General features: G+C 32.3%; 1 protein-coding gene across 2 annotated transcripts; it reads left to right on the forward strand.

Moving 5' to 3' along the window:
- The first annotated feature begins 3,540 nt into the window (after positions 1–3,540).
- Positions 3,541–26,335, forward strand: LOC139513679 (enolase-phosphatase E1-like). Of its 2 annotated transcripts, none has more exons than XM_071302388.1 (10): positions 3,541–3,598; positions 4,949–5,114; positions 7,080–7,294; positions 9,109–9,299; positions 9,779–9,939; positions 15,300–18,433; positions 22,503–22,768; positions 23,329–23,400; positions 24,531–24,575; positions 25,444–26,335. In XM_071302388.1, the coding sequence occupies exons 1-10, from the start codon at positions 3,587–3,589 to the stop codon at positions 25,445–25,447; spliced, it is 4,266 nt and encodes a 1,421-aa protein (XP_071158489.1). In that variant the 5' UTR covers positions 3,541–3,586; the 3' UTR covers positions 25,448–26,335. The 2 variants fall into 2 exon arrangements, with proteins under 2 accessions (XP_071158489.1, XP_071158490.1); XM_071302389.1 differs by lacking the exon at positions 3,541–3,598 and adding an exon at positions 3,635–3,738.
- Positions 26,336–26,755: the final 420 nt, after the last annotated feature.

A 26,755-nucleotide genomic window follows, 5' to 3' on the forward strand; every position in this document is an offset into this window, starting at 1 on the left:
TGGCCCAACTTAAACCAAACTTGGGCACAATCATCATTGGTGTATCTAGTTTTAAAAATGTGTCAGGTGACCAAGCCAACCAACCAAGATGGCCGCCATGGCTAAAAATGGAACATAGGGGTAAAATGTAGATTTTGGCTTATATCTCTGAAACCAAAGCATTTAGAGCAAATGTGACATGGGGTTAAAATTGTTTATCAAGTCAAGATCTATCTGCTTGAAAATTTTCAGATGAATCTGAATACCTGTTAGTGGGTTGCTGCCCCTAGAAAGGTATTTTTAAGGAAATTTTGCCGTTTTTATACGACCGCAAAAATTGAAACTTTTTGGGTCGTATATTGGTATGACAGTGGCGTTGTCGTCGTCCGAAGACATTTGGTTTTCGCACTATAACTTTAGTATAAGTAAATAGAAATCTATGAAATTTAAACACAAGGTTTATGACAATAAAAGGAAGGTTGGGATTGATTTTGGGAGTTTTTGTCCTAACAGTTTAAGAATTAGGGGCCAAAAAGGGCCCAAATAAGCTTTTTCTTGGTTTTCGCACAATAACTTTAGTATAAGTCAACAGAAATCTATGAAATATAAAATAAGGTTTATGACCACAAAAGGAAGGTTGGGATTGATTTTGGGAGTTTTGGTCCCAACAGTTTAGGAATTAAGGGGCAAAAAAAGGTCCCAAATAAGCATTTTTCTTGGTTTTTGCACAATAACTTTAGTATAAGTAAATAGAAATCTATGAAATTTTAACACAAGGTTTATGACAAAAAAAAGGTTTGGATTGATTTTAGGAGTTTTGGTCCCAACAGTTTAGGAATTAGGAATTAGGGTCCAAAAGGGTCCAAAATTAAACTTGGTTTGATTTCATCAAAAAATGAATCATTGGGGTTCTTTGATATGCCAAATTTAACCGTATATTCAGATTCTTAATTTTTGGTCCTGTTTTCAAATTGGTCTACATTAAGGTCCAAAGGGTCCAAAATTAAACTTAGCTTGATTTTAACAAAAATTGAATTCTTTTGGTTCTTTGATATGCTGAATCTAAACATGTACTTAGATTTTTGATTATGGGCCACATTTTCAAGTTGGTCCAAATCGGGGTCCAAAATTATTATATTAAGTATTGTGCAATAGCAAGAAATCTTCAATTGCACAGTATTGCGCAATAGCAAGAAATCTTCAATTGCACAGTATTGTGCAATAGCAAGAAATCTTCAATTGCACAGTATTGTGCAATAGCAAGAAATATGTAATTGCACAGTATTGCGCAATAACAAGAAATTTTCAATTGCACAGTTTTGCGCAATAGCAAGAAATATTCAATTGCACAGTATTGTCCCGTTTTCAAATTGGTCTACATTAAGGTCCAAAGGGTCAAAAATTAAACTTTGTTTGATTTCAACAAAAATTGAATATATGGGGTTCTTTAATATGCTGAATCTAACCATGTATTTAGATTTTTAATATTTGGGCCTGGTTATCAAATTGGTCCACATTGAGGTCTAAAGGGTCTAAAATTGAACATTATTTGATTTCATCAAAAATTGAATTCTTGGGGTTCTATGATATGCTGAATCTAACCATGTATTTAGATTTTGGATATTGGACCATAATGGGTAAATGTCCAATTTAAAATTTTAAAGTTTTTTAAGTTGAAGTTTTAATTAGACCACATTCATTCTGTGTCAGAAACCTAAGTTGTGTCAACTATTTAATCACAATCCAAATTCAGAGCTGTATCAAACTTAAATGTTGTGTCCATACTTGCCCCAACTGTTCAGGGTACAACCTCTGCGGTCGTATAAAGCTGCGCCCTGTGGAGCATCTGGTTGGTTATCATCTTGAATATTATTATAGATAGAGGTAAACTGTGAACAGCAATAATGTTCAGCAAAGTAAGATCTACAAATAAGTCAACATGATCAAAATAGTCAATTGACCCCTTAAGGAGATATTGCCCTTTATAGTTAATTTTTAACAATTTTTCGTAAATTTTTGTAATCTTTTACAAAAATTTTCAACTCTGAAACTACTATGGCAAATTTAACCAAACTTGTCCACAATCATCACTAGGGTATGTAGTTTTAAAAATGTGTCCGTTGACCAAGCCAGCCAACCAAGATGGGCGCCATGGCTAAAAATATAGATTTTGGCTTATAACTCAGAAACCATTTAGAGCAAATCTGACCGGGTGAAATTGTTTATCAGGTCAAGATCTATCTGCCCTGAAATTTTCAGATGAATTGGACAACCCGTTGTTAGGTTGCTGCCCCTGAATTGGTAATTTTAAGGAAATTTTGCCGTTTTTGGTTAATATCTTGAATATTATTATAGATAGAGATAAACTGTAAACAGCAATAATGTTCAGCAAAGTAAGATCTACAAATAAGTCAAATGACCAAAATGGTCAATTGACCCCTTCAGGAGTTATTGCCCTGTATAGTCAATTTTTCCAATTTTTCTTAATTTTTTGTAATCTTTTACAAAAATCTTCTCCTCTGAAACTACTTAGGCAAATTTAACCAAACTTGTCCACAATCATCATTAGGGTATGCAGTTTAAAAAATGTGTCTGTTGACCCAGCCAGCCAACCAAGATAGTCCAAGATAGTACATAGGGTAAAATGCAGTTTTTGGTTTATATATCTCTGAAACTGAAGCATTTAGAGCAAATCTGACTGGTGGCAAAAATGTTCATCAAATTTAGATATATCTGCCCTGAAATTTTCAGAAAAATCCGACAATCAGTTGTTGGGTTGCTGACCCTGAGTTAAGTAATTTTAAGGAAATTTTGCAGTTTTTGCTATTATCTTAGATATTATTATAGTATCTAATGATATCTCATACTATAAATTTTGATTTTAACCTTATTTTACATGATTTCCAAAGCATCAGTAAGTACAGGTGAGCGACACAGGACCTAGAGAGCCTCTAGTTTTTATATGTATTATGTTACAAATTGTATGTATTGGTTCTTGAATAAGTCAGATAAAAATACAAAAAAAGGGGACGCATGTTTTTTTTTCTGTGTCAGAATATGGTTTTTAACAATGTTTCAGTTTTAAAAAGTCTGGTTCATAATAGTACACTGAAGTTAGTTGATTTATTTTATTCATTGTTTGTATATGAATATATATGACATATAATAATAAATATATATATATATGACATATATAATAATAAATATATATATATATGACATATAATAATAAATATATATATATATGACATATATAATAATAAATATATATATATATGACATATAATAATAAATATATATATATATGACATATATAATAATAAATATATATATATATGACATATAATAATAAATATATATATATATGAACATACATACATTAAAAAATTAAAAAAGCACAATAGGAATTATGGTGCCCATATGGAGTGGAAACAATATAGCATACACTGTGACTTTTATCACAGATCATCTGCATCACAGTATCTTTTACAAATGATAGAAATTATCCGGAAATATAATCTCTGCTTTCTCGGAATTTGTTTTGTAATTTATAATTTTGAATAAACCAATCAAATTCTTTTTCACAAAAAGCGCTAAATTCAACAAAATGGAGTCTCCTGTGAGTCAATACATTACACAAACATTATACCCATAAATAATCAAACTTCAATACAGGGAAGGGGACGTACCAGTGCAAAAAACTTTAATAAAAAAAGCAGCATTTTATGCATAGCAAACACTAATCAAGAGTAGCTTAAGGTTCATCAAAGGAATTGAAAATATTTCCGTGTTTACATCACAAAAAATGTTTTTTTTTTTTTTTTTTTTTTTTATCAAAATCTACTAAGATCAATTAATAGAGACAAACTAATAAATCTAGAAAAGTATTAAGGCATGGCAGGACCTAGATATGTAAAAGTTGTATCTAGTCTATGTTTCAGAAAATTGAATACTTATAACTGGATTATAAATGTCATTTATGATGTGCATATTTTTCCAGTCTGCAGATTTCTTTGATTCCATTTTTAATCCTTATCTATGTGCTTTCAGTAGAGGACATGATTGTCAGACTATGTTGCTTGGAAGACTGGCATAAAGCTTTAGACAAAAACTTATATAGCTGCAGTTCTTATGGATTTATCAAAAGCTTTTGACTGCCTACCTCATGAAATTTTACTAGATAAATTACTAGCATATGGTGTTTCTCCACATTCAGTATCTTTATTAAAATCATATCTCTCTGAAAGAAAACAGCAAATTAAAGTAAACAGTGTTCTGAGTAGCTGGGCTGACATCCAAAGGGGGTACCCCAAGGCTCTATATTGGGGCCCCTTTTCTTTTGTGACGGGATTGCTTCCCTTAGAACATTTGGTAGATACTTAGTCAGCCGTAAGCGGTTGAGCTAAGGAAGTACTTCTTTAGCTCAGTCGGTATAAGCGCTGCCTTGTAACACAGAGGTCCTGGTGGAGAGAAGTAATTTTGTAATGAAATTCGCGCTCTCAGGTTACACTTTAATATCTTCATAAATGATATCTTTTATTTTGTTAAACATAGTGCATTATACAATTATGCATTTTTATTGTTATGCTCCACCTACGATAGTAGAGGGGCATTATGTTTTCTGGTCTGTGCGTAAATTTGTTCTTCATCCGTCTGTCCAGCTTCTGGTTAAAGTTTTTGGTCAAAGTTTAGTTTTTGATGAAGTTAAAGTCCAATCAACTTGAAACTTAGAAAACGTGTTCCCAATGATATGATCTTTTCAAATTTAAAGTTTTGACCCTAATTTCACAGTCCACTGAGCATAGAAAATTCAAAATGATAGTGGGAAGTTCAGGTTACAGTTTTTGGTCAAGGTAGATTTTGCTGAGGTTGAAGTTTAATTAACTTGAAACTTTGCTCATAATGTATATATTATTTCTTCTAATATATGTCTGACATAGAAATTTAGAGATTTTTATTTTTATTTTAGGATACTGAAGATATCAGCATGTCAGATTCCATGAAGATTGAGGTTCCACCAAAGAAAAGAAGAGCATTAAAGAGAGTTATGAAAAAAGATAAAGCTAAGACTTTTAAACAGAAAAGAAACTTGAATACATCACTGTCTTCACTCTCCAAAAGTTTCAATAGAAGTGGTACTGTTTGTGTTTACACTGATAGTTATAACTCAATCTGATTCAAATACAGATCAAATCGCTCCATTCTACTGTCTGTTAGACACCTTTCAGGATCTTCTGCCTATGTAATGTTTGATTACCGTAATAAACACCTTTTAGAATTTGAATGCTAATGTAATAATTACTAGAACAGAGGGTTCCAGAATGTTCATATTTGCAAGTCATTTCCTAAACAGCGGATTGGAATTTAAAACAAAACAAAATATAATTTTTTTTTTACAGAAATAACTTTGGTCATTTCAGAAATTACAGTGTTCTCCCCAGGCTGTTTAAGCACTGCGCTTTTCAGCGCTATCACAATTTCCCGCTGTTCTATTGCACTAACAGCAGCGCTATCCAAACGCAAGCACATCACTATATTTTTTTTCGTCATTTTTGTCAAATTTCCCGCTTATTTTTCACTTCAGATCACGTGATCGACTGGTTTACTATTTCTGAATAAATTATTTTCTTTGTACTAAGTAACTCCGCTGGACCAGTCTAATACAATTTACAAAATGGTGACTTTGGAAGATCAAAATAAATAAAGATTTCAACATTGACATCTATTTTTCAAATTAAAAGAATATATAAAGGCATATATGAATGAAATGAGATGAAATTAATTGACCGCATTTCCCGACGACACTCACAAATTTGTTTAATGAACTTTGAACAAAGGATGATTTTAAAAACGATCAAACACAGGGGTTTGTCACTATCCATACGAAAGGAACCCTTGAAAATTAGCAAGTCTTTGAAGTAATAATTATCACCTATTTGAACTAATAATTGTTTAGTCAGCAATTCTGCAGTTATGAATTTTACCATTAGAAAACAATTAGGAGGATATGATTAGAAAAACAAACCCCAAGCTGATACAACTTGAGAAGTTCTATTTCTCGGTGTCCAGCTTGAATGAAGCAGAGACAAGTTTATTAAAATGTCACTGGATGAAGCCATTGGAATATTATAAAACGCTAAGGTCAGAAAAATGAGAAATCATTATGCTAAAAAATGTCAATTCCAAGGTTAACAGTACACTGCTACACTGGGTTACAAAACCAAACACAGAAGCTGACAATGACTTAAATGTTGGTCCTACAAGTTCTGCAACATCACCTGTTAGTGCTTAGAAATCTTCACATTCACATTCACTTCGGCTGTTGTTTGCTCTATGGTCGGGTGGTTGTCGCTTTGACATATTCACCATTTCCTTTCTCAATTTTATGGTATAGAAAAAAAGACTCTTCTTCTATATCCAGACAATAACATTAACAAACAAAGGAGTAACTTCCATGAGCATGATGAGGACATCATTACAAGAGAAAACATCAATATCATAATATAAGAAAAACACATAACAAATCAATTACAAACAAACTGCATGCCGCAACAAAGTTTATTTAAAGAGAATTATCGAAATTACGCGCTTACCACAGCACTATCACAAAATCCTGTGGAGAATACTGAGTAAAATCTGTATTTTATCTCCATTTTGCACATGTTTTTGTTTTGTAATCCCTTTCTTGTAATAAAAATGCCACTCCAATATAGAGTATTTTCAGTATTGTACAAACTGCTTAATAACTGTAAGTTTGCCTTTTTATTTGTCAATGAACAAGGAATTAAAGATAGTAAAACTGTTAAAGACTTTCTTAATGCTTTTTAATGGAGTCTGCATATATTTGCTATGATTGGCCAACATCCACAGAAGATATGTCAGGTCATATTTTTATTCAATCAAATTACACAAAGTTGTCATATTCCTGACTTGGTACAGCCATTTTCTTATGTAGAAAATGGTAGATAAAACCTGGTTATATAGCTTGCTAAACCTCTCAATTGTATGACCATCATATAAAATATATAGAAATGTATTCAATTTGTTTATAAATTTTTAAGCAAAATTTAGATCTTGAGACTTTTCATGTATATTTCTAGTAACCAGTCGAGTTATCAAACAAACACTGCAGTCAAACAATAGACAGTTAGCCATGACTCTAGAGAAAACCAGAAAGGATCTCAGAATGGCCAGTAATGTTATAATGGACCAAAAAAGGGAGATAATTGGTCTACAGACACAAGTTACTACATACAAACACCTAGCTGGACTTAAACCAGATGAAATAGAGAATGAAGTTCAGATAAGAATGGAGGTATAATAAACTATGATTAGGAACCAAATATATGATAACAAAAAAGATAATAAAATATTTACTTTAAGATTCTAACAGTGCTTCAAAGTTATATCATGTTTAAATTTAATTTCTATGAAAAAAAATCCCCTTTAATTACCTACATTTCTAATTCTGATGCTCTCTTTAGTGAAAAAAAAGCCTGGTACATGTAAGCTATGTTTTATTTGTGATTTTTTTTTTTAAACCTCTTCCCTAAAATCACATAGTATTATTTTTTGGAAAATGACGCTATCAGCGGTATGTTTCCAATACCATTGACCAGAACTGGAAGTCGATTATATTTCCGCCTACCGCACTCAGTTTCATATTTACTATTTTACATACTAACTGGAATCTGCTTGTATTATGCTACACCCGAACAAAGTGTTGTAGTCGGACAGGAACCAGTTTACATACTTTATTTTATTTACAAAAAAAAATCTTGACCTGTCCATAGAAAGGCTTGTATAGTCTGCGGTTTTATTCTACAAAATTGGACCTTCAGAGGGGGTGCAGACTATAGAGTACAATAAGCAAGAAAGAAGAGAACAAGTTCAATTTTTCAGCGAGGTGGTTTGTTTACATTCCTCCATCTTGTTATTGATATTGTAGAGGGCGCTCTCATCAATTTTCAAACTAATAATTTTAACTCATCCATATTAATAAGTTATTTCTATTCGATATCAAATTAATACTGATAAATATAAAAACTAAACCTTACATTACAAATTTCTCGTTTCTTTTCAATGCATTGGTTGAAATAAACTGGTATCTGCTTGATTGAAACGATACATAGTAAAAAAGACAACCGTAAACCAGCTTAGAATTTGTAAATTACAAAACGTAATCGGTTATTGTTTATTCTGTTTTGGTGTTTCATACTGACTAATATGGTTCGTTGTATTAGCTTTTAAAGACCCTACAAACATTAATGTGATAGGTATATTAAAGACTGTTTTACAAAAGGATGGAACTGTTTTACTTTCAAAGTCGTATATATTATAGTGATATCTGTCATGTCAGTTCGGATTTCAACTCTCACCGGTTAATTTCTTCTTTTACACGTGCTTTTTAAACTTCCTGTTTAAACGTACACAAGTTTCTAAATTGTTTTGTAAGTGAATTAAACTTATTTTAACAATCATAAGAATCTTTAACAAGCAGTTTCAACTTCTGTTTGATGATGGAAAACTGGTTTTCCCAAGAAAATACCGCAAACGATCGCACAGGATTTGAAATTACCAGAGTTTCATTAGACCTTTTCTAACAGCAACAGAAATTTTTTAAAATTTCGTGGGGAGAAGGGGGTTCGGACTATGTACCAGTGCGAACTATACAGGCCTTTCTACAGTATTTATTTGCACAAAAAACAGCCAGTAGTCTATGGATACTGTAGATCATTCAGGTAGTCTTGACCTTTTCATTTGAACTAAAAAAACTGGTCCAAATAATTATGATATCTTGAAAGGCTATATTATTATTTTCTTTGACGAAGGCGTCGAAGCAAAAATTTAAAATAGCCTTCCAAGACGTCATAATTATTTGGACTATTAAAAAAAACAGCCAGTTTTCATCTTTACTTCACACACACTTATACGAATATCAATTATATCCGTACAAGACATGTTGCAATGTTAAACTAATTGCAGTATGTGAAAATCAAGACTTGCATAAAAAGTATCCCAATATTAGAGACATTGGCGTCATTTTTCCTCAGAGCTTTCAGCTCTTTGATTATTGCTTCCCTTTAATTTATAATGATGCATTTGAACATTTTATTTGCTTGCTTTTAGAAATATATATCTGAGTTAAAGAACCATCTTGGTAAGATGGGACAGCAGTTGTTTGATGCTACTGCAAGTCTTGGAGAAGCTATGGATTTGTGTATGAATGTATCTCGAAGGTCAACAGGGTCATGTAGATCTTCATCAATTTGTTTGATCTCTGATGATGATGGAGACTTTCATCGTGAACAAATTGTAAGGTAAGTGGTGGTAAACTACAGCTCATCTGCCAAAATGATTTATGTGAATGTTTGTCAGCATTTGACATCTGTTGAAGATTGTTGTTTGTCATAAACATATCTTCAGTTGAAATCAATTGCAAATTGGAAAATCATTTGATATATTTTCTTTTAAAGTTATGTTTAACATGTAGAACGATCATAAACCAATAATATAAATGCAAAAAACATAAAAACATCTTGGTATTAGTCAACTTTCTTGGCTGTTGAATTGTTATGAAAAACACAACAAATAAATTATAATTACTACTAAAAAGTACAACTCAACTCAAAAATTAAAAAAAGTATCAATATATAAATATTTTTGATAACAGAAATCCTTTTATCAGAATGATGTTAAATGAATCTTTATATCAATGTAACTAATTCTGGTTTTCCTTAAACAGTCATATTAAAATGTAATATGAATAAAGTGATTAAACATAGTATATGTTTTTCAGGGCCCCATTACATCAAACTAAGGTATTAATGACTGACTCACCTACACGATCGCTGCCACAGAGAGTGGCACGATTAGACATGAGTATCATTACAGAACAGTCTATGTTGATTGATGATGTCTTACAGCCTGATGAAATGATGGAATTACCTGTAGAGGAAGGTGTGTCTGTCATATATATCTGAATAATATGTTTGTTTAATATTTTGAATACTTTTACCTTTTTATGCTAGTACATATGTACAATAGAGAGCTCAACAGGTACTTGAAAACTCCAATATTGCTTTGAAAAATAGAGTATCAAATACCAAAATGATAATTGACGAATTGCTTTCCTTTTACGGCATTGTCTAGTTTTTCCATAAAATTTGTTTTCTTGCAAACACCTCGCTGAAGAATTCAATTTTAACCACTGATTAGTCATAGTTAAAATATATTTCGTGTTTGTGCCAGTGGTCTCGCTAGCCCAAAATAGAAGGGCGCCGCGCCCTGGGTGCCCTCAGCCGCGCCCTGGGTGCCTTCATCCGCGCCCTTCTGCCCCCTGACGTCTTTTTCCAAAATTATCTTGTGCCGTTTTGGTAAAATTTTGGTTCATCGATTTCTGATTTCCAAGTTAATTACATATATGACACCTGTGTGATTGCCCCAATCATGTCATTACACTCAATTACAATGATAAAGACTTCAAAGGTGTTAATAACTAGGTAATTTAATTAGGACAATGTATCTTTTTGTCATACTTTTGATGAATGTGTCAGCGAGTGTGTTTAGCTTGGGTCGGCATTTTCGATCTCCAAGTCACAATGGAAGAGCGTATATATAAGTGAAGACTTTTATGACTTTAGAATTGAATTTAAGTCATCAAAATAAAACTATGCCTTTACAGAAATGCCTTTCATCTCAACTTGTTAGCGACAAGCACAGTTTTTATTAACCCAATTGTGGTGGAAATTGATTTTGGAATTACTTCCCCTGTTTTAGCTTATTACAAACTTGTGCTCTTAAAATATTATCTAGTATCAAAAAAAGGAATAAATAACCAATTGAATATATAATAACATAATAATGTTACCTTAAAGATATTAACTGTCTTTGAACATATTAAAAAATATGCAGGGATCTCCATGGCCTGTTCAACGATGGCGCCCCGCCATCGTTCAAATGTCTTGCGCCATCGTCAAATGACTTGCACCATCGTTCAAATGTCTTGCGCCATCGTTCAAAACTGTGATCGTTTTTATAGCCTGACGCCATTTTTTTTAGCAATTATAATCAAATGCTTGTAATTGCATAACCTTCAGGCTTTTTTTATAGTATAATCCAGTTCTAACGCCTGAGGAATATCCGGATTAAGATCGCTAATCACTTGTACCTGAGCTTGTACAGGTAGATCAACAAAGCAGACAGGAGAATATTATCTGAAGATAGACGATTCATTTGTCGAATTATTTAATTTAGTTTCCACAAATGCTTATGATAATTCAGATTAAATAAATAAATTAATAGTCTAGTTACAAAGTTTAACAAGTAGAACACGTGCTTTTATTTTGACTTACGCAATCAGCATCCCCCTTTGTAAGAAGTACAAAATAAGACGTAAAACAGTAATTATTATTTTATCGCAAATAAATAACTCGAGTACTGCTGTATTTTCCCTTCGTAAATTTTACGGACGCCATCACGAGTTGGTTGACCGTTATGGAATAACCGTATCACAAATGATATCGGATATGTTCCTTACGTCGTAACTACAATCCCCTTCCCTTTCCTGAATGTGACCTACCGAATTAGACTATTTACCGGATTTGTTATCACATAAGCAACACGACGGGTGTCGCATGTGGAGCAGGATCTGCTTACCCTTCCGGAGCACCTGAGATCACCACTAGTTTTTTTAGTGGGGTTCGTGTTGTTTATTCTTTAGTTTTCTATGTTGTGTCGTGTGTGCTGTTGTTTGTTTGTCTTTTTTAGCTCACCTGACCTGAAAGGTCAAGTGAGCTTTTCTCATCACTTGGCGTCCGTCGTCCGTCGTCCTGCGTCCGTCGTCTGTCGTCTGTAAACTTTTACAAAAATCTTCTCCTCTGAAACTACTGGGCCAAATTCTACCAAACTTGGCCACAATCATCCTTGGGGTATCTAGTTTAAAAAATGTGTGGCGTGACCCATCAAACCAACCAAGATGGCCGCCATGGCTAAAAATAGAACATAGGGGTAAAATGCAGTTTTTGGCTTATAACTCAAAAACCAAAGCATTTAGAGCAAATCTGACATGGGGTAAAATGGTTGATCAGGTGAAGATCTATCTGCCCTGAAATTTTCAGACGAATAGGACAACCTGTTGTTGGGTTGCTGCCTGTGAAATGGTTATTTTAAGGAAATTTTGCAGTTTTTGGTTATTATCTTGAATACTATTATAGATAGAGATAAACTGTAAACAGCAATAATGTTCAGCAAAGTAAGACCTACAAATAAGTCAACATGACCAAAATTGTCAGTTGACCCCTTAAGGATTTATTGCCCTTTATAGTCAATTTTTAACAACTTTTTGTCATTTTTTGTAACTTTTCTAAAAATCTTCTTCTCCAAAACTACTTTGCCAAATTTAACCAAACTTGGCCACAATTATCATTGTGGTTTATAGTTGTAAAAAATGTGTCCGATGACCCAGCCTACCAAACAAAATGGCCGACATGGCTAAAATTAGAACATAGTGGTAAAATGCAGTTATTGCGTTATATCTTTGAAACTAAGACATTTAGGGCAAATCTTTCAAGATTTAAATGTCCATCAGAATAAGATATATCCCCTCACAAATTTTGAGTTGAATCGGACAACCTGTTGTTTGGTTGCTGCCCTAAAATTGGTGATTTTAAGGAAATTTTGCAGTTTTTGGTTATTATCTTGAATACTATTATAGATAGAGATAAACTGTTAACAGCAATAATGTTCAGCAAAGTAAGATCTACAAATAAGTCAGCATGATCAAAATTGTTAGAGGACCCCTTAAGGAGTTATTGCCCTTTATAGTCAATATTGAACAACTTTTCGTCATTTTTGTAACTTGTATAAAAATCTTTTCTAAAACGACTTGGCCAAATTTAACCAAACTTGGCTACAATCATAATACTAGGGTATCTATTTAAAAAAAAAGTGTCTAATGACCCCGCCTACCAACGAAGATGGCCGACATCAGTAAACACATTAACAGGTGAGCGACACAGGCTCTTGAGAGCCTCTAGTTATTTTTAGCCATGGCGTTGTCAGTTTGTTTTAGATTTATGAGTTTGACTGTCCCTTTGGTATCTTTCGTCCCTCTTTTGTAACGATCATATAGAATTACTTTAAAAGTTAAAAAGTAAAAACGTTTAATATTTCCTGTAAATAAATATCGTATCGTAATTCCGAATTCATTTCGTAGTTTACAATCATATTGATACATCCGAGTTTCCGATTTCTATTCAGACTCGAAAGATGCATGTTGCATATATATAGCATCGATTTGCTAGATAAAGTCATTAAAAACCTTTTCATTTGAACACGTCCGCTTTACAAATCTTTTTTACCTTTTACATAACTGTACGACTCGTTTTGTCGTTGCTGCAAACCAGCCATACCGGTAATGGATTCATGAATTCTGAATTTGACAATGTCCGTGAAAAAAAGGCTCCACATGAATTTTAACCCCCATTACAATTACCAAAAATAGCAAGAAAACTACATTGGGACCTTCGTGATAGCTATTGGTCATTCTCGACTAAGGGAAATGGAGGGGGCATGAGGGCTTGGCATTTGAACGGTTACAAACGGCAATTATTGAAAATATATATACTTTTATATAGTATTTATAATGAAAATTCAAATAAATAAAATAAATATAATTTAGATAAGCAATGAATTAGCATGTTCACCTATCCTTATGTGGAGGGATGAAATACTTTGATCGCGCTACACTGTACGGCGTAGATACGGTTTATAATGGTGAAAGTTCCTCCATTGTTCAATTTTCATCCATGGAGATCCCTGAATATGTATTGCAATTTCTACTTGATAATTATACTTTTAGCAATCCATGTTCTAAACATTGTTAAATTAGTAATGCTCTCAGTTTCAGTTGCATTAAAAGCTATAATTCCTATATATAAAAAAAACACATATTCTTTAATAATGGGTAGAGTGAAGTTAAACTGTAAAAACATAATATGTTGATGAAGATGTACTATATCATTCATAATATAATGGTTTACTTTTTAAATTGTTATTTGTATGGAGAGTTGTCTCATTGGCACTCACACCACATCTTCCTATATCTATTTTTATAACTACACAAACAATGAAATAAAGACTATAGTTGAAAAGCATCTTTATTTAAAAAAAACAACATATCATACACAAACAATGAAATAAAGACTATAGTTGAAAAGCATCTTTATTTAAAAAAAACAACATATACAGTAAAAAAAAAAGAGATTCGTTAACTCATGATGCACATAGAAACGTAGACAAAAAAATGAGCAGTGCCTTTTCTTATCATAAAAAGTGCCCTGCCCTCCACTGGCACCCTGCCCCTTTTGATTTCTAGCTAGAGCACTGTGTGCTAAGTTGTAGTTAAAAATATCTTTCAATTGGAATTACAAATTCAGCTCTTGAGATAAATCATTTAAGTAATGGACTTACACACAAGAAGAGCTTTCCTATGATTACACTTTTGACTAAAATGGGTCTAAGTCATTCCAGCTGTCATCTGTACTGTCAGATTAAAAAAAAAGTCTGCTGGGCTTGGAAGTTATGAAATTGAAACTTCCCCCTGAAGTAGTTGTCAAAAAGATGTTTCTTAATAAAAGCAAATCCTTCACACCCTGTCGTAACCTCAGTAATAGGTTTGACATACCAGTGACTTCACATCCTGTCGTAACCTCAGTAATAGGTTTGCATACCAGTGACTTCACACCCTGTCGTAACCTCAGTAATAGGTTTGACATACCAGTGACTTCACACCCTGTCGTAACCTCAGTAATAGGTTTGACATACCAGTGACTTCACACCCTGTCGTAACCTCAGTAATAGGTTTGACATACCAGTGACTTCACACCCTGTCGTAACCTCAGTAATAGGTTTGACATACCAGTGACTTCACATCCTGTCGTAACCTCAGTAATAGGTTTGACATACCAGTGACTTCACACCCTGTCGTAACCTCAGTAATAGGTTTGACATACCAGTGACTTCACACCCTGTCGTAACCTCAGTAATAGGTTTGACATACCAGTGACTTCACACCCTGTCGTAACCTCAGTAATAGGTTTGACATACCAGTAACTTTTTATCATAAGACATTCCTAATTTATAAGATTTACAGCTGAAACTTATTCACTTCAAATTTGAAAGAAGGTTTCCGGTACTATTGGCAACATTTTTCATAATAAGTCTTTATCTATTCATTTATTTAATACTGCTCGATATGAAATAACTCCTGAAGGTTCTCTTAATATTTATTTCTATAATTCTATAATGTGCCATTGCAGGTATAGAGGAAGAAGTTTTAGAGGAAGAAAAACAAAACACAATTGAAACGGTAGATAATGAGGATATACATGCTAAAACAAGAAGTAAAAAGAGAAAGCAGAAAAATACTGAGAAAGAGAGCCAGAAATTTGAGGAGGTTGATTTGTCAGAGAATATAGATGGTCAGAAAAAGGAAATAAATAACATAAAACTGGCAGATAAACAAACAAACATAGAAAGTACTGATCAGCAAACACAGGAGAAAAGTTCTGAACATGAAGGGAAAAAGAAAAAGCAAAATCTATCTGGAAATCCAACTGAGTCAACTCATACATTAGAGAAAGTGAAAGATGATCAATCTAAAAAGGTTTCAAAAAAGAAAGAAAAAAACACAACTAAGAATAATGAACAACCAAGTAAAAAAGAACGAAGAGGAACATTTGTATTGCCAGATCCTGAGTGTAGTACAAACACAACTGATAAATTAGATCATGATGGTAGTACAAAATATACTGATGATCCAAATACAAAATGTCCAAAAGAAACTGTTATTCTTCCTGACAATGTAGAATCAGAAGACAAGGAACTTACAAAACAAGATAAAAACAGAAGAGGAACATTTGTAGTACCTTCTGGTACCTTGCAGAACTCCACCAAGTCAAAGGATAGAAGAGAAACTTTTGTTGTGTCAGAAAATACTCAAGAGGTTGTTACTTCAAGGTCACAGGAAAATATTTCAATGAAAAAGGAAACTTTGCCCCCAAAATCCTCAAAATCTGATACTTCTGTGAACTCGAAGGAAGACAAAAGGAAGACATTTTTGGTTCCATCATCTAAAGACGCATTTTTACTACCAGTTGCTATGAAAAAAACAACACCTGATAATCTTGGTGATACAGATGTTACAGAGTATTTTAATAGTGATATGGATTTTACTGAAATCATTGATAATTCTAAAGGAATTATTCTCGAAACATCTGATACAAAAGCAGATAATCAGAAAATGGTCAAATCTTCTAAAAATTCAGATAAAAAACGCAAATCTACTGCTCAAGTTGACAAAATGGTTAAAAATGATATCAATAAAAAAGGAAAGAATCAGGAGGTTGTCAATGACAACTTGAAAGATAATAGTAAAACAGAAGATAAAAAGACTGAAGGACATCAATCAGCTGTTGAATTCAGACTTCCAAAACCAGGAAAAATTGTATTTGCAGCGTCGAGAAAAATGTTCGATGGAACTAGAGAACGTGTACCAACCAAGCTACCACAAAGATCACGTTCTAAAACCAAAATCAAGCTTACTAAACATGAAACTGATGATAGTAACGTTAAGTCCATGTTTGATTTCCATGAGAGGACACCAACTGTCCTAAAACATGCATCTTCTGTATATGATATGTCTATGGACGTGTCTGTTCATGGAGAAAAGGAATCATATGGTACATTCAGGGACAAAGTAAACAATCAAACCACTGACAGCCAAATCAATGATCATAAAATACAGTCCGTCCATACAAATGATGTCAAATTACAATCTGACCAAACAGATAATCTGGAATTAAAGTCTGACCAGAACAAAAAATCAGTTGCAGGAGAAAAAAAGATGATTAGCAAAGAGTCAAATGGAAAAGGTGAAGTTATTTATAATCTGCCTTTAAAGGGTTGTTCTCCAGACATCCCCAAGAAAACTTCAAGGTCAAGGTCTAAAAGTAAAGGCAGTGCACAAGAAAGGGAGAGAAGTGAGTCCAGAGGAAGGAGTAGATCTCACGGTAAGAGAATCACAGTAGTGAATCAGGATGTTGATGAAGGACAGTCAGATTCAAATGGTGATGCTCAGAAAAGAAAGTCCAGAGAAAAGGCAAGTGAAAATGAAGATATTGATGTTGAAATCTCTGTAAATCCAGAGTCACCTGTAGGAAGTTTTCACAAAAATAAAAATGATGAAGACAATATTGAAGATGATTTGCCAACTAAATCAAGAAGTCGTTCCCGTGGTAGACCTAAGAAAATGAAAGATGAAATGGAAGAAAATACAAAACAGTCCACAACAAGGAGTAAATCACGTGGCAGGAGCAAGGCAAGGAAGATGGAAAATGAGGCGTGTAACATAGATCATGTGATAGAAAGTCAAACAAAGGAAGAAAAAAGAAGTAGATCTAGAGGAAGATCAAGGACACGGAAAAATGATGAGTCAAAGGAACAGGATTTAGGGGAACCAGAGTTCATACCTTCTAAAACAATAACACGAAGTAAATCTAGAGGTAGGTTAAGGTCAGAAGCCTTGTCAGAAGTTATTGGTAATCGGGAATCTGATAGCGAAGAAACTGTATCCCAGGAGCCAGATATACTGTCAAATGCTGATATTCCAGGTCCTAACAAAGTTTCAGCTAATTCTAATGAACATGATGAAGAAAAGTTAAAAAATTCAAGGTCAAATATTCAGAAATCAAGGTCAGTTGGATCAGAACTGAAAAAAAGCCAAGAAACTGACAAAGCAGAATCAAACTATCAAACAGGACGTTCAAAATCATTCATATCAACCACAACTGATCTTAGTGATGAGGATGACTTTCAAACTTCAAAAATACTAAAGAAAAAATCCAGGACAAAACCTAAATCAAATAAAGGGGAAGATCATCCTTTAGATAAATTATTCAAAAACACTAGAAAAAAGAGTTTCCCTGACAACAGCTTTTCTTGTGAGAATGTAGAAAACCAAGACATTGTAGAAACTGTTCATGCAATTTGTGAAACCCCATTGAAGCCTAGAGATGAAATAATCAAAGACAATAGTGGAAATGAAGAAGAAATCTTGATAGACGAATCCCCTGTGAAAATTGATTTAATGTGTGTTACAAAGAGGTCAAGATCTAGAAGTCATAAACTTGACAGAAATCAAGACTTTGACATAAAAGAACAAGAGCATGTTCCTGATAAGAGCTTAGAACAGGAGCATGTTCCTGATAAGTGCTTAGAGCCGGTAACAGGAACGCAAATATTGTCAAAAACTTTAAACATTGATAACGAATTAAAAAAAGAACACAAAGCATTAGATATTGTCCTAAAGGAAGGAAAGGGGAAAAGGCGCCATGACTCTTCATCAGAAGTAAGATCAGAGAAAAAGAAAAAGGCAAGGAAAGAAGACAAAGAGGTAACTTTAATATTACTTTGGGAAAAAAGTGGGATTTTCATTTTTCTATAAAAGTGTATTGTCATTTCTAGTGTTTGTTTACAAGAATATTAAAGTAATCAAATCTTACATCTAATGGAGCATTGTTAGATATTAAAGAGTATATATGCATAAAAATTTCAACAGTTTTACATTATTCATACAATTAAGATGTTACACAGCACCACTTCTCCTCTGAAACATTTGGGTCAAATTAAACTAAACTTGGCCACAATCATCATTGGTGTATCTTGTTAAAAAAATGTGTCCGGTGACCTGGCCAACCAACCAAGATGGCCGCCATGGCTAAAAATAGAACATAGGGGTAAAATGCAGTTTTTGGCATATATCTCAAAAACCAAAGCATTTAGAGCAAATCTGACGAGGGTTTAATTATTAATCAGGTCAAGATCTATCTGCTCTGAAATTTTCAGATGAATCCGACAACCCGTTGTTGGGTTGCTGCCAAGGTTGGCAAAAAAGCGGTCAATATTAGTATTGACCATGCCAGTGGTAAATACCGGTATTTACCGGGAAATACTGGGAAATACCGGCAAATACTGGTCGATTGAAATTTTGAGTGGTTATTACTATAAAAACCACTATCTACTTGGTCAATTATAATTACAATTAATAATTAATTTATATACATGTAGAAAGTGTTCAAATCATTTTTAATGCTTTCATTTCTAATTCTATTGTAAATTCAAACAGGGATCTACATCATGTACATTGATTAATGTGTACATAATACTATAGTAAAAGATAAAAACTTTTTGTCCCTGCTTCAAATTTCCATTTCCAGCATGAAGAAGGTTTTTATCTCACAGTTAAATAGCTATAGACAGGAAATAATTTATTGTTTAAGGGAGTCTTCATATATCAATTTTATTACTTTCAACCCATGTACTGCATACCTGCCAACTGTCACTATTTGTGGGGGATTTCACCCATGGAGGCTCCCAAATTGAAATTTTGAAAGAGCAATTTTGTCCACAATTTTAAACAAAACAATTAATTTTACAATGACATTAGGCTTATATTAGTATGAAGAAGCCAAAAAACAACATTAAAATGTATTTGAAGGCCCCCTTGAAGGTGTATTTTAGGACTATGACATACATCTTGGACGCAAAACCCCCATGGGCATTTTGAAAAGTTGGCAGGTATGGTACTGTCAACTTTTATTGGAAGCTGTTGTTTTAGTAATTAAATTTTCACACCTAGCAATGCCAGGTGATAGGTAAAAAGAACCATGTAACTTCATTTACCTGTAGTTTTATTTATCTTTAATTTTAATTTCCTGTAAAATCATAAATTTTGAATAAAAATATTTTGATTTAAACATGTTGAAATAAAATATAAATTTGTATATATATATATCTTAAGTACAATGAAGTATGCAATATCATAATTCATAAAAACTAAATTTTAAATCAGTAAGAATAAGTGTTATAAATGAATAAAACATATCAAATTCATTAATTTTATAAGCTGACACATTATATTTGACTTTTTATCAAGATTTTACTTCAATTAATAGTAGAAACAACCATGAAAATTTCAATTGACCAGTACTTTTCCAGTATTGACCACTTGGGGAGTATTGTTCGGGGCGGTAAATACCACTGGTAAATACCGGGGGTTGTATTTACCGCCCAACCTTGGTTGCTGCCCCTGAATTGGTAATTTTAAGGAAATTTTTCTGTTTTGGTTATTATCTTGAAAATTATTATAGATAGAGAAAAACTGTTCACAGCAATAATGTTCAGCAAAATAAGATTTATAAAAAAAGTCAACATTACCAAAATGATCAGTTGACCCCTTAAGGAGTTATTGCCCTTTATAGACTATTTAACCATTTTTCGTAAATCTTAGTAATCTTTTACAAAAATCTTCTCCTCTGAAACTACTGGGCCAAATTAAACCAAACTTGGCCATAAACATGATTGGGGTATCTTGTTTTAAAAATGTGTCCGGTGACCCGGCCAACCAACCAAGATTGCCGCCATGGCTAAAAATAGAACATAAGAGAAAAATGCAGTTTTTGGCTTACATTGTATATCGATAAAAACAAAGCATTTAGAGTTAATCTGATATGGGGTAAAATTGTTTATTAGGTCAAGATCTATCTGCCCTGAAATTTTCAAATGAATCCGACAATCGTTATTAGGTTGCTGCCAAGTTGCTAAAAAAAGGTAATTTTAAGGAAATTTTGTCTTTTTGGTTATTATCTTCAATATTATTATAAAAAGAGATAAACTGTAAACAGCAATAATGTACAGCAAAGTAAGACCTAAAAATAAGTCAACATGACCAAAATGATCAATTGACCCCATAAGGAGTTATTGCCCTTTATAGTCAATTTTTAACAATTTTCAAAAAAATTATGTAAGTTTTCACTAACTTTCCCACTGTAACTACTGGGCAAAGTTCATCTTAGAGAGAGATAATTGTAAGCAGCAAGAATGTTTAGTAAAGTAAGATCCATCACCAAAACACAATTTTGTCATAAATTCATCTGTGTCCTTTGTTTAATATTCAATCGTCAATTTTTTTTTCTCTTTGTCTGTTATGAGATGAAAATATGGCCGCTCATTAATTTGTAGAGTTTTGAAGCCGTAGTTTACCGATTGTCACCTTAATATAGTAAACAATCAACAAATAAGCATCGATATTGAGCACATGTATAACTTGAACAATCAGATAATAGTTTATTTTAGTGACAGATCATGCGTATTGCAATCACCGGATTTTTACAAGAAGGGTCACGCTAAGGTCACTTTGCATACGGAAAATATGTCGGTGAATTGCTTCCTGGAAGCAAGAAGTTTAAAAAAAGTAAACTTCTTCTAATTGTGGACAAATTAGAGAATTTTCTTCAGAAAAAAGTATATGTACATAGTTTAATAAGACCCAAAAAAAAATATGTCTGTTTAAGGTAACATGCTTTAAAAAAAATAGGGCAGGTAGGTCGGTATTTCCATTTTATTTTTTGTGACATAATTTTGAGTGTGGGGTTTCGTCTTGTCGTGGTCCAAGTGCATCATGGGCCGAGTTTACCCGTTATTTTAATGATTGGATGGGAAAAAAGTGGTGGCAAATCGTTTATTACATCATACGAGTCACAATATTTCCTGAAAACAGCTATCATATTCACGATTATGAACAATGGGATGTATCAGGCAACACTATTTTCACTTTAGACATTAGTTCATTTTATTTTTCACTTTACGACGGAAATAAAATGGCTTAGGGTTGGTGCTCAAAATAGGGTCAGTCGGGTAACCGTAAACACACATATAATTTTTTTTGGCCTAATGAAAACTATCCATTTTGTTAAAAAAAAAACATATGCATATTTTTTGTTTAATTTGAGGTTTCATATGACTTTAATAGATTTATTTTTTATTGATTCACTTTCAACATTTGATCTTCAAATAGATTCAGTATCCATTTATTTTTTTGAGGGGATAAATACTTTAAAATTTCCAAAAATCTGAGGAAATTTCAAATATAAACTATCAGAAAATGTTAAATTTGACAATATTTTTTAGGAATATATATGCCATTATATTGTTATAACCTAAAAGTACATGCATAAAGCTGCGATACTGTAGATTCAGGTTAAGATTGAAAGGCTTACTTTGTACTTGTTTGGTTTTATAAATATTTTGATATGAGTGTCACTGATGAGTCTTATGTAGACGAAACGCGCGTCTGGCATACTAAATTATAATCCTGATACCTTTGATAACTAATTAAACTGTAATGACCCTGGTGTGAAATAAATTCAAGAAAAATCAAAGACAAATCAAAGACAAATTCATGGGGCAAAAAATCTGAAATTAGTCTTTTGAGATAACTGGTTAATTGTATATTTAGGACAAAAACAGTAACAGTCTACATGATGACATGTCACGCTATCAAGACACTGTGACACTTGTTTGAATCATTATGTTTAATAACCAAGGAATAATAATGCAATCTTTTTTTTTACATATCATATTCTCATGTTTCTACTGCTTTAACTTGACAACTATTATTTCAGAATACTGGCACTGGTACATCAAGTAGTTTGAGTTTATTGAAAAAGAGACTGGCATCACTTGGTCCTAAAATGAAACCTGAAAGTATGGAGTCACCAGTTAAAGGAGCTAATATTGACAAACTGGAGTCCAAAAATGTTCCTAGTCCAGCTCTTGTTATGAAGAAAGGAGATGAAAATATAAGTCCTAATGTATTATTAAATGAGTCTAAGGAATCCAAGAACAATAGATCATTTGATGAAGATGGTGTTACTACTCCTAATGCAGAGTAAGTTACTAAGATTAAAGTTTGTTTGCCTGAACCTTCATGATCTACGGGTGCTAAGCCTCAAAACCTCATTGATCTTTAGGATATTAGATGTATTCTTCTTTGATTTGCTTATGTGTATTTCAGTGTTTTAACATTTTTATCTAACCAACTGACTCATCATACTTCTAAGGTTTAGGTAAGGCTTTTGCAAGAAACAGAAATATGAAAGTTATTGCAAGGATAAAATTTTAGTCATCTCAAATCTCAATTTGATTTCAAATTGCTGTCCTTAATTTCTCATACTACATTTTTATTTTCCGGATCCTTGATTATGAACAATGTTGACAAAAGATAGAAATCCAGATAGGTGATACAGGCAATTAAGAACCTCTAGATTATATGACTGTATGTGGAAGAGTCATATTTCTGTAATGATATTTTTTCGTCATCAGTAATATGAATTAACAGCTAAAAAAACACTCTAAAAGTTCAATGAAAAATTATATTTTTTTCATTGTCAGTTTTCCACTATCCTTATAAATATACAAATAATTGAGAAATGTTTTTGTCTGATATAGAAATGTACTGGAAGAACCAAGGTCAAGAAGAAGAGCTGCTAATGTTTGCTATAAAGAAAAGCCTTTACATGCGTAAGTTATCATAATTAACCCTTTCCTCCATAATGACGCCTTTTGACGCCACCCCCTTTACTCCATAATGACGCCTTTCAACGCCTGTGTAGTTCCTCAATTGAAACGTATTACCTAGGAAAAAACTTCATCAGACTTTAAAAAAAAAATGTATCTAATATAAAAAGGATATTCATGAGAACATCTGACTGGAATTTCATTGATGAAAAATTTGTTTTCGCAATGCATTAATACTTTAAACCTGATGATTATTTTTCATTGAAAAAATCCTATGCGAATCAAGTATGTAAAAAAATATCCATGGAGGAAAGGGTTAACAAATTACAAGAACACAAATATATTTTGTTTTAGTTTGAATATGACTTTGAGAACCTAAATAGTTGTTATTAAAAAAAAAATATGGTGACTTGCCATTGGTTGAACCAGGTTTAGATGTCAATTTTAAAAGTCCTTGTCAATTTTGCATTAATCTTATTTCAATACTGGATCATTGATGAAGATTTAAGTTTTTTATGTTTAGTCCATATGTCAGATACTATAAAAAATAGATTTAGAGCAACTATATTGCGGTGTATGGAATGGTTGTTAACTGGATGCACATCTTGGAGGGTTCATTTCAACTTGACCGTTGCAAAGGTCAATTTCGAAACTGTTGGTTAGACTTGTTTTTCAGATACAACTTTACAGAGACTTGTTAACAATATATTAATCAAATAATTTTATTGTCCTGAATATGCATGAAATAATTCTACTAAACTTTATTCACGTAAAAATTTATTAAGTAACAATAAATAGGTGTATGAAATAATTGTTAGGTGTGTTTGTATTTATCAGTCTGGCATTTTCATCTGACCTTGAATGTATTTTCATGGTGTGTCAGTCAGCCTGAAGTGTTTTTAGGTAGATCTGTTTCAATAAACAACTATCAACAATATCATGAATAGTATTGAATGATTGCATAAAGATAAATATGTCAGGAATTTGAATGAGTTTTGATAATGTTAAGTGTACCTGATCAATTAAATTCAATCTTTTTCAGTAAACCAGGCATGGCATATTAGTGTGTGCACTTTCTTTATTAATATTATTAAAATACACATATATATATATTTTTGTTTGTTCAATTGCAGGAAACTTAGAAGAGAAGATGTCTTGGCTGGCAAAAAATTGATTGGGTATGTAAATCATTTGTAAATAAAGTAAAGATTAATCTTGCAATATATAAACTTCAGGTTGATGTATGTATGAAAATAAGTTATTCATCACTAATGAAACTTCTATTTCCAACATAGACCAACTGGAGGAGAAAATGAACATATACTCCCACAGGTCATTGTATAACCTTTAAAACTAGACGAAGATATGATAATGTATGTTCTAGAAGGCTTTTGTTAAAACAATCACTGCTTGTGAACACTGAAAGGTTAAAATCATTTACATTTTGTGATGTTAACTTAAAATGTATAGAGCAATTGAATTGGATCTGTCATGTTTTGTCTACTGTCCCTATTGTAGTATCTTGGGATCAGATAGATTCATACACCATTACAATTATGAAATTTTTAAGGAAGAATATGGTTAGTTAACTGATTTTGAAACAGTACAGTGAAATGTATGAAATATTTAAAACACAAAGCTGCTGTTTTATGTTCACACATGGAAAGAAGAACTTTTGTCTAGCATTTGTAACATATATTTTGAGACTCAATCAACTAAAAAATATAGATAAAGCATTTGCATTCCTATTTTACTAGCCACAATAGCTGAGGATGCTTTAGACAGAAAACTAATGAAATTTGATTAGGGGGATAAATTAATGACACAGCAACCAAACAACAATAAAAAGACAATATGCATGGCAGGTGTCTGTACAATGTTTAACACTTAATTCCTAGTTAAGAAATCTATAGAGACTGATAAAAGATCTCCCATTGAAAGCAAAATTCCCATATTAAGTCAGGATAGTCTTTACAAAATTACAAATTTAACATATTGACCTTTATTAACAGAATCATTTGTGTACTGTAACCTTTTCTGTTGTAGATGAATGTAAACCAAGCATGCTGGGAAGGTCAGATCTACCATGGTAAAGGTTTCTGGAAAGCCTGATGTTCTGTGTTACATGTTGCTGATAGCAGAATAGACTAGAAAATTTAAGCTGGAGACCAATTCAGTTTGAAACTTTTAGTGCATGAGCTCTTTTAAGCTTCAAGTATAAAATGTATTGATAGTATTGCTAAATTGCAATAGGATACTCTTAGAAATTGCCATTTTGTTAACCCAATATATGTTTTGTATTTATTTATGGGAGCAAAAATATGTTTGTTAATTGATGTATTATACAAAATTTAATATGCTATTTCTATACATGTTTTATTCAAAACTTAATTAAGCATTCTAATACTTTCAAGCTAAGCTAGGTAGATTAGCGAGGTACAAAACTACATGACTTGTTAGATTGTTATTTTTATTTAGTTCTATAATGATGAGGACATTTTAGGTATCTTTATCTCTTTCCTTTCTTCTTGACTTATCTGCCCTTACTTACCTTTTATCTATACTTGACTAGATCTGTACTTCACATAGTTATCAAAAGAAAAGGCCCTGCATATAATGAAGACAGATCTATAATGTTTTTTTAGTTTAGTGTTTTAATATTATTTTGTTTTAACATTTCACTTATTGTTTTGATAGAATTATTAATGTATTAAAAAAATGAGAACATGACACTTATCCCATTCAATAAGTATTTATAATACAATCAATATATGAAAATTAAACATTCTAAATGAGATGCGACTGTATTGTGAGAATGGTTGTTTCTTCTATACCCTATTTTAGTATTTATTTTAATTGTTGATTGAACTGGATGTTTGAGTTTTGTAATGGAATAATATTCAATATCTTATGTGTAAGTAAAATTTTGTATACAAAACTGATCTTTTTTGTGTTTTGAAGCCATAAGTATGTATCCAATATGCTGTATTGAAATTCAAACCTTATTATGAAATATATACAAAATCCATAAGGCATCACCATGATCTGTTTTATATTGGCACACTGACATTGTTTATATACCTTCTGTGATCGTCAAATAATCCTTCCATCTTAAGTAAGTGCAAAACATGGGCCATGGTTGAAAATGTAGTCAAAATTTATTTTTGTTTTTCTGGTTGCTGTCATTTTTGTTAGTAACTATACTCAATTGCTTTAATAGCACAACCATTCTTATTACTATTTTAAAGCCTTGAAAAAAACTGGTTAATAATTGTTAATCGCACCCCAAAGGAGAAAACATTGATCCAGTTCTGATGACCTAAAATTGTCTAAAAGTATTATTAGGACCATTAGAGCT

Source organism: Mytilus edulis, chromosome 2 (genome assembly GCF_963676685.1).
Source record: "Mytilus edulis chromosome 2, xbMytEdul2.2, whole genome shotgun sequence".
Taxonomy (NCBI): domain Eukaryota; kingdom Metazoa; phylum Mollusca; class Bivalvia; order Mytilida; family Mytilidae; genus Mytilus; species Mytilus edulis.

What these genes read in the sequence shown, in the direction of transcription:
- LOC139513679 (XM_071302388.1), top strand. An exon ending in CAAGGAAAGAAGACAAAGAG is followed by an intron (nt 18,434 to 22,502) that starts GTAACTTTAATA and finishes CTATTATTTCAG; the next exon opens with AATACTGGCACTGGTACATC. An exon ending in GTTACTACTCCTAATGCAGA is followed by an intron (nt 22,769 to 23,328) that starts GTAAGTTACTAA and finishes TGTCTGATATAG; the next exon opens with AAATGTACTGGAAGAACCAA.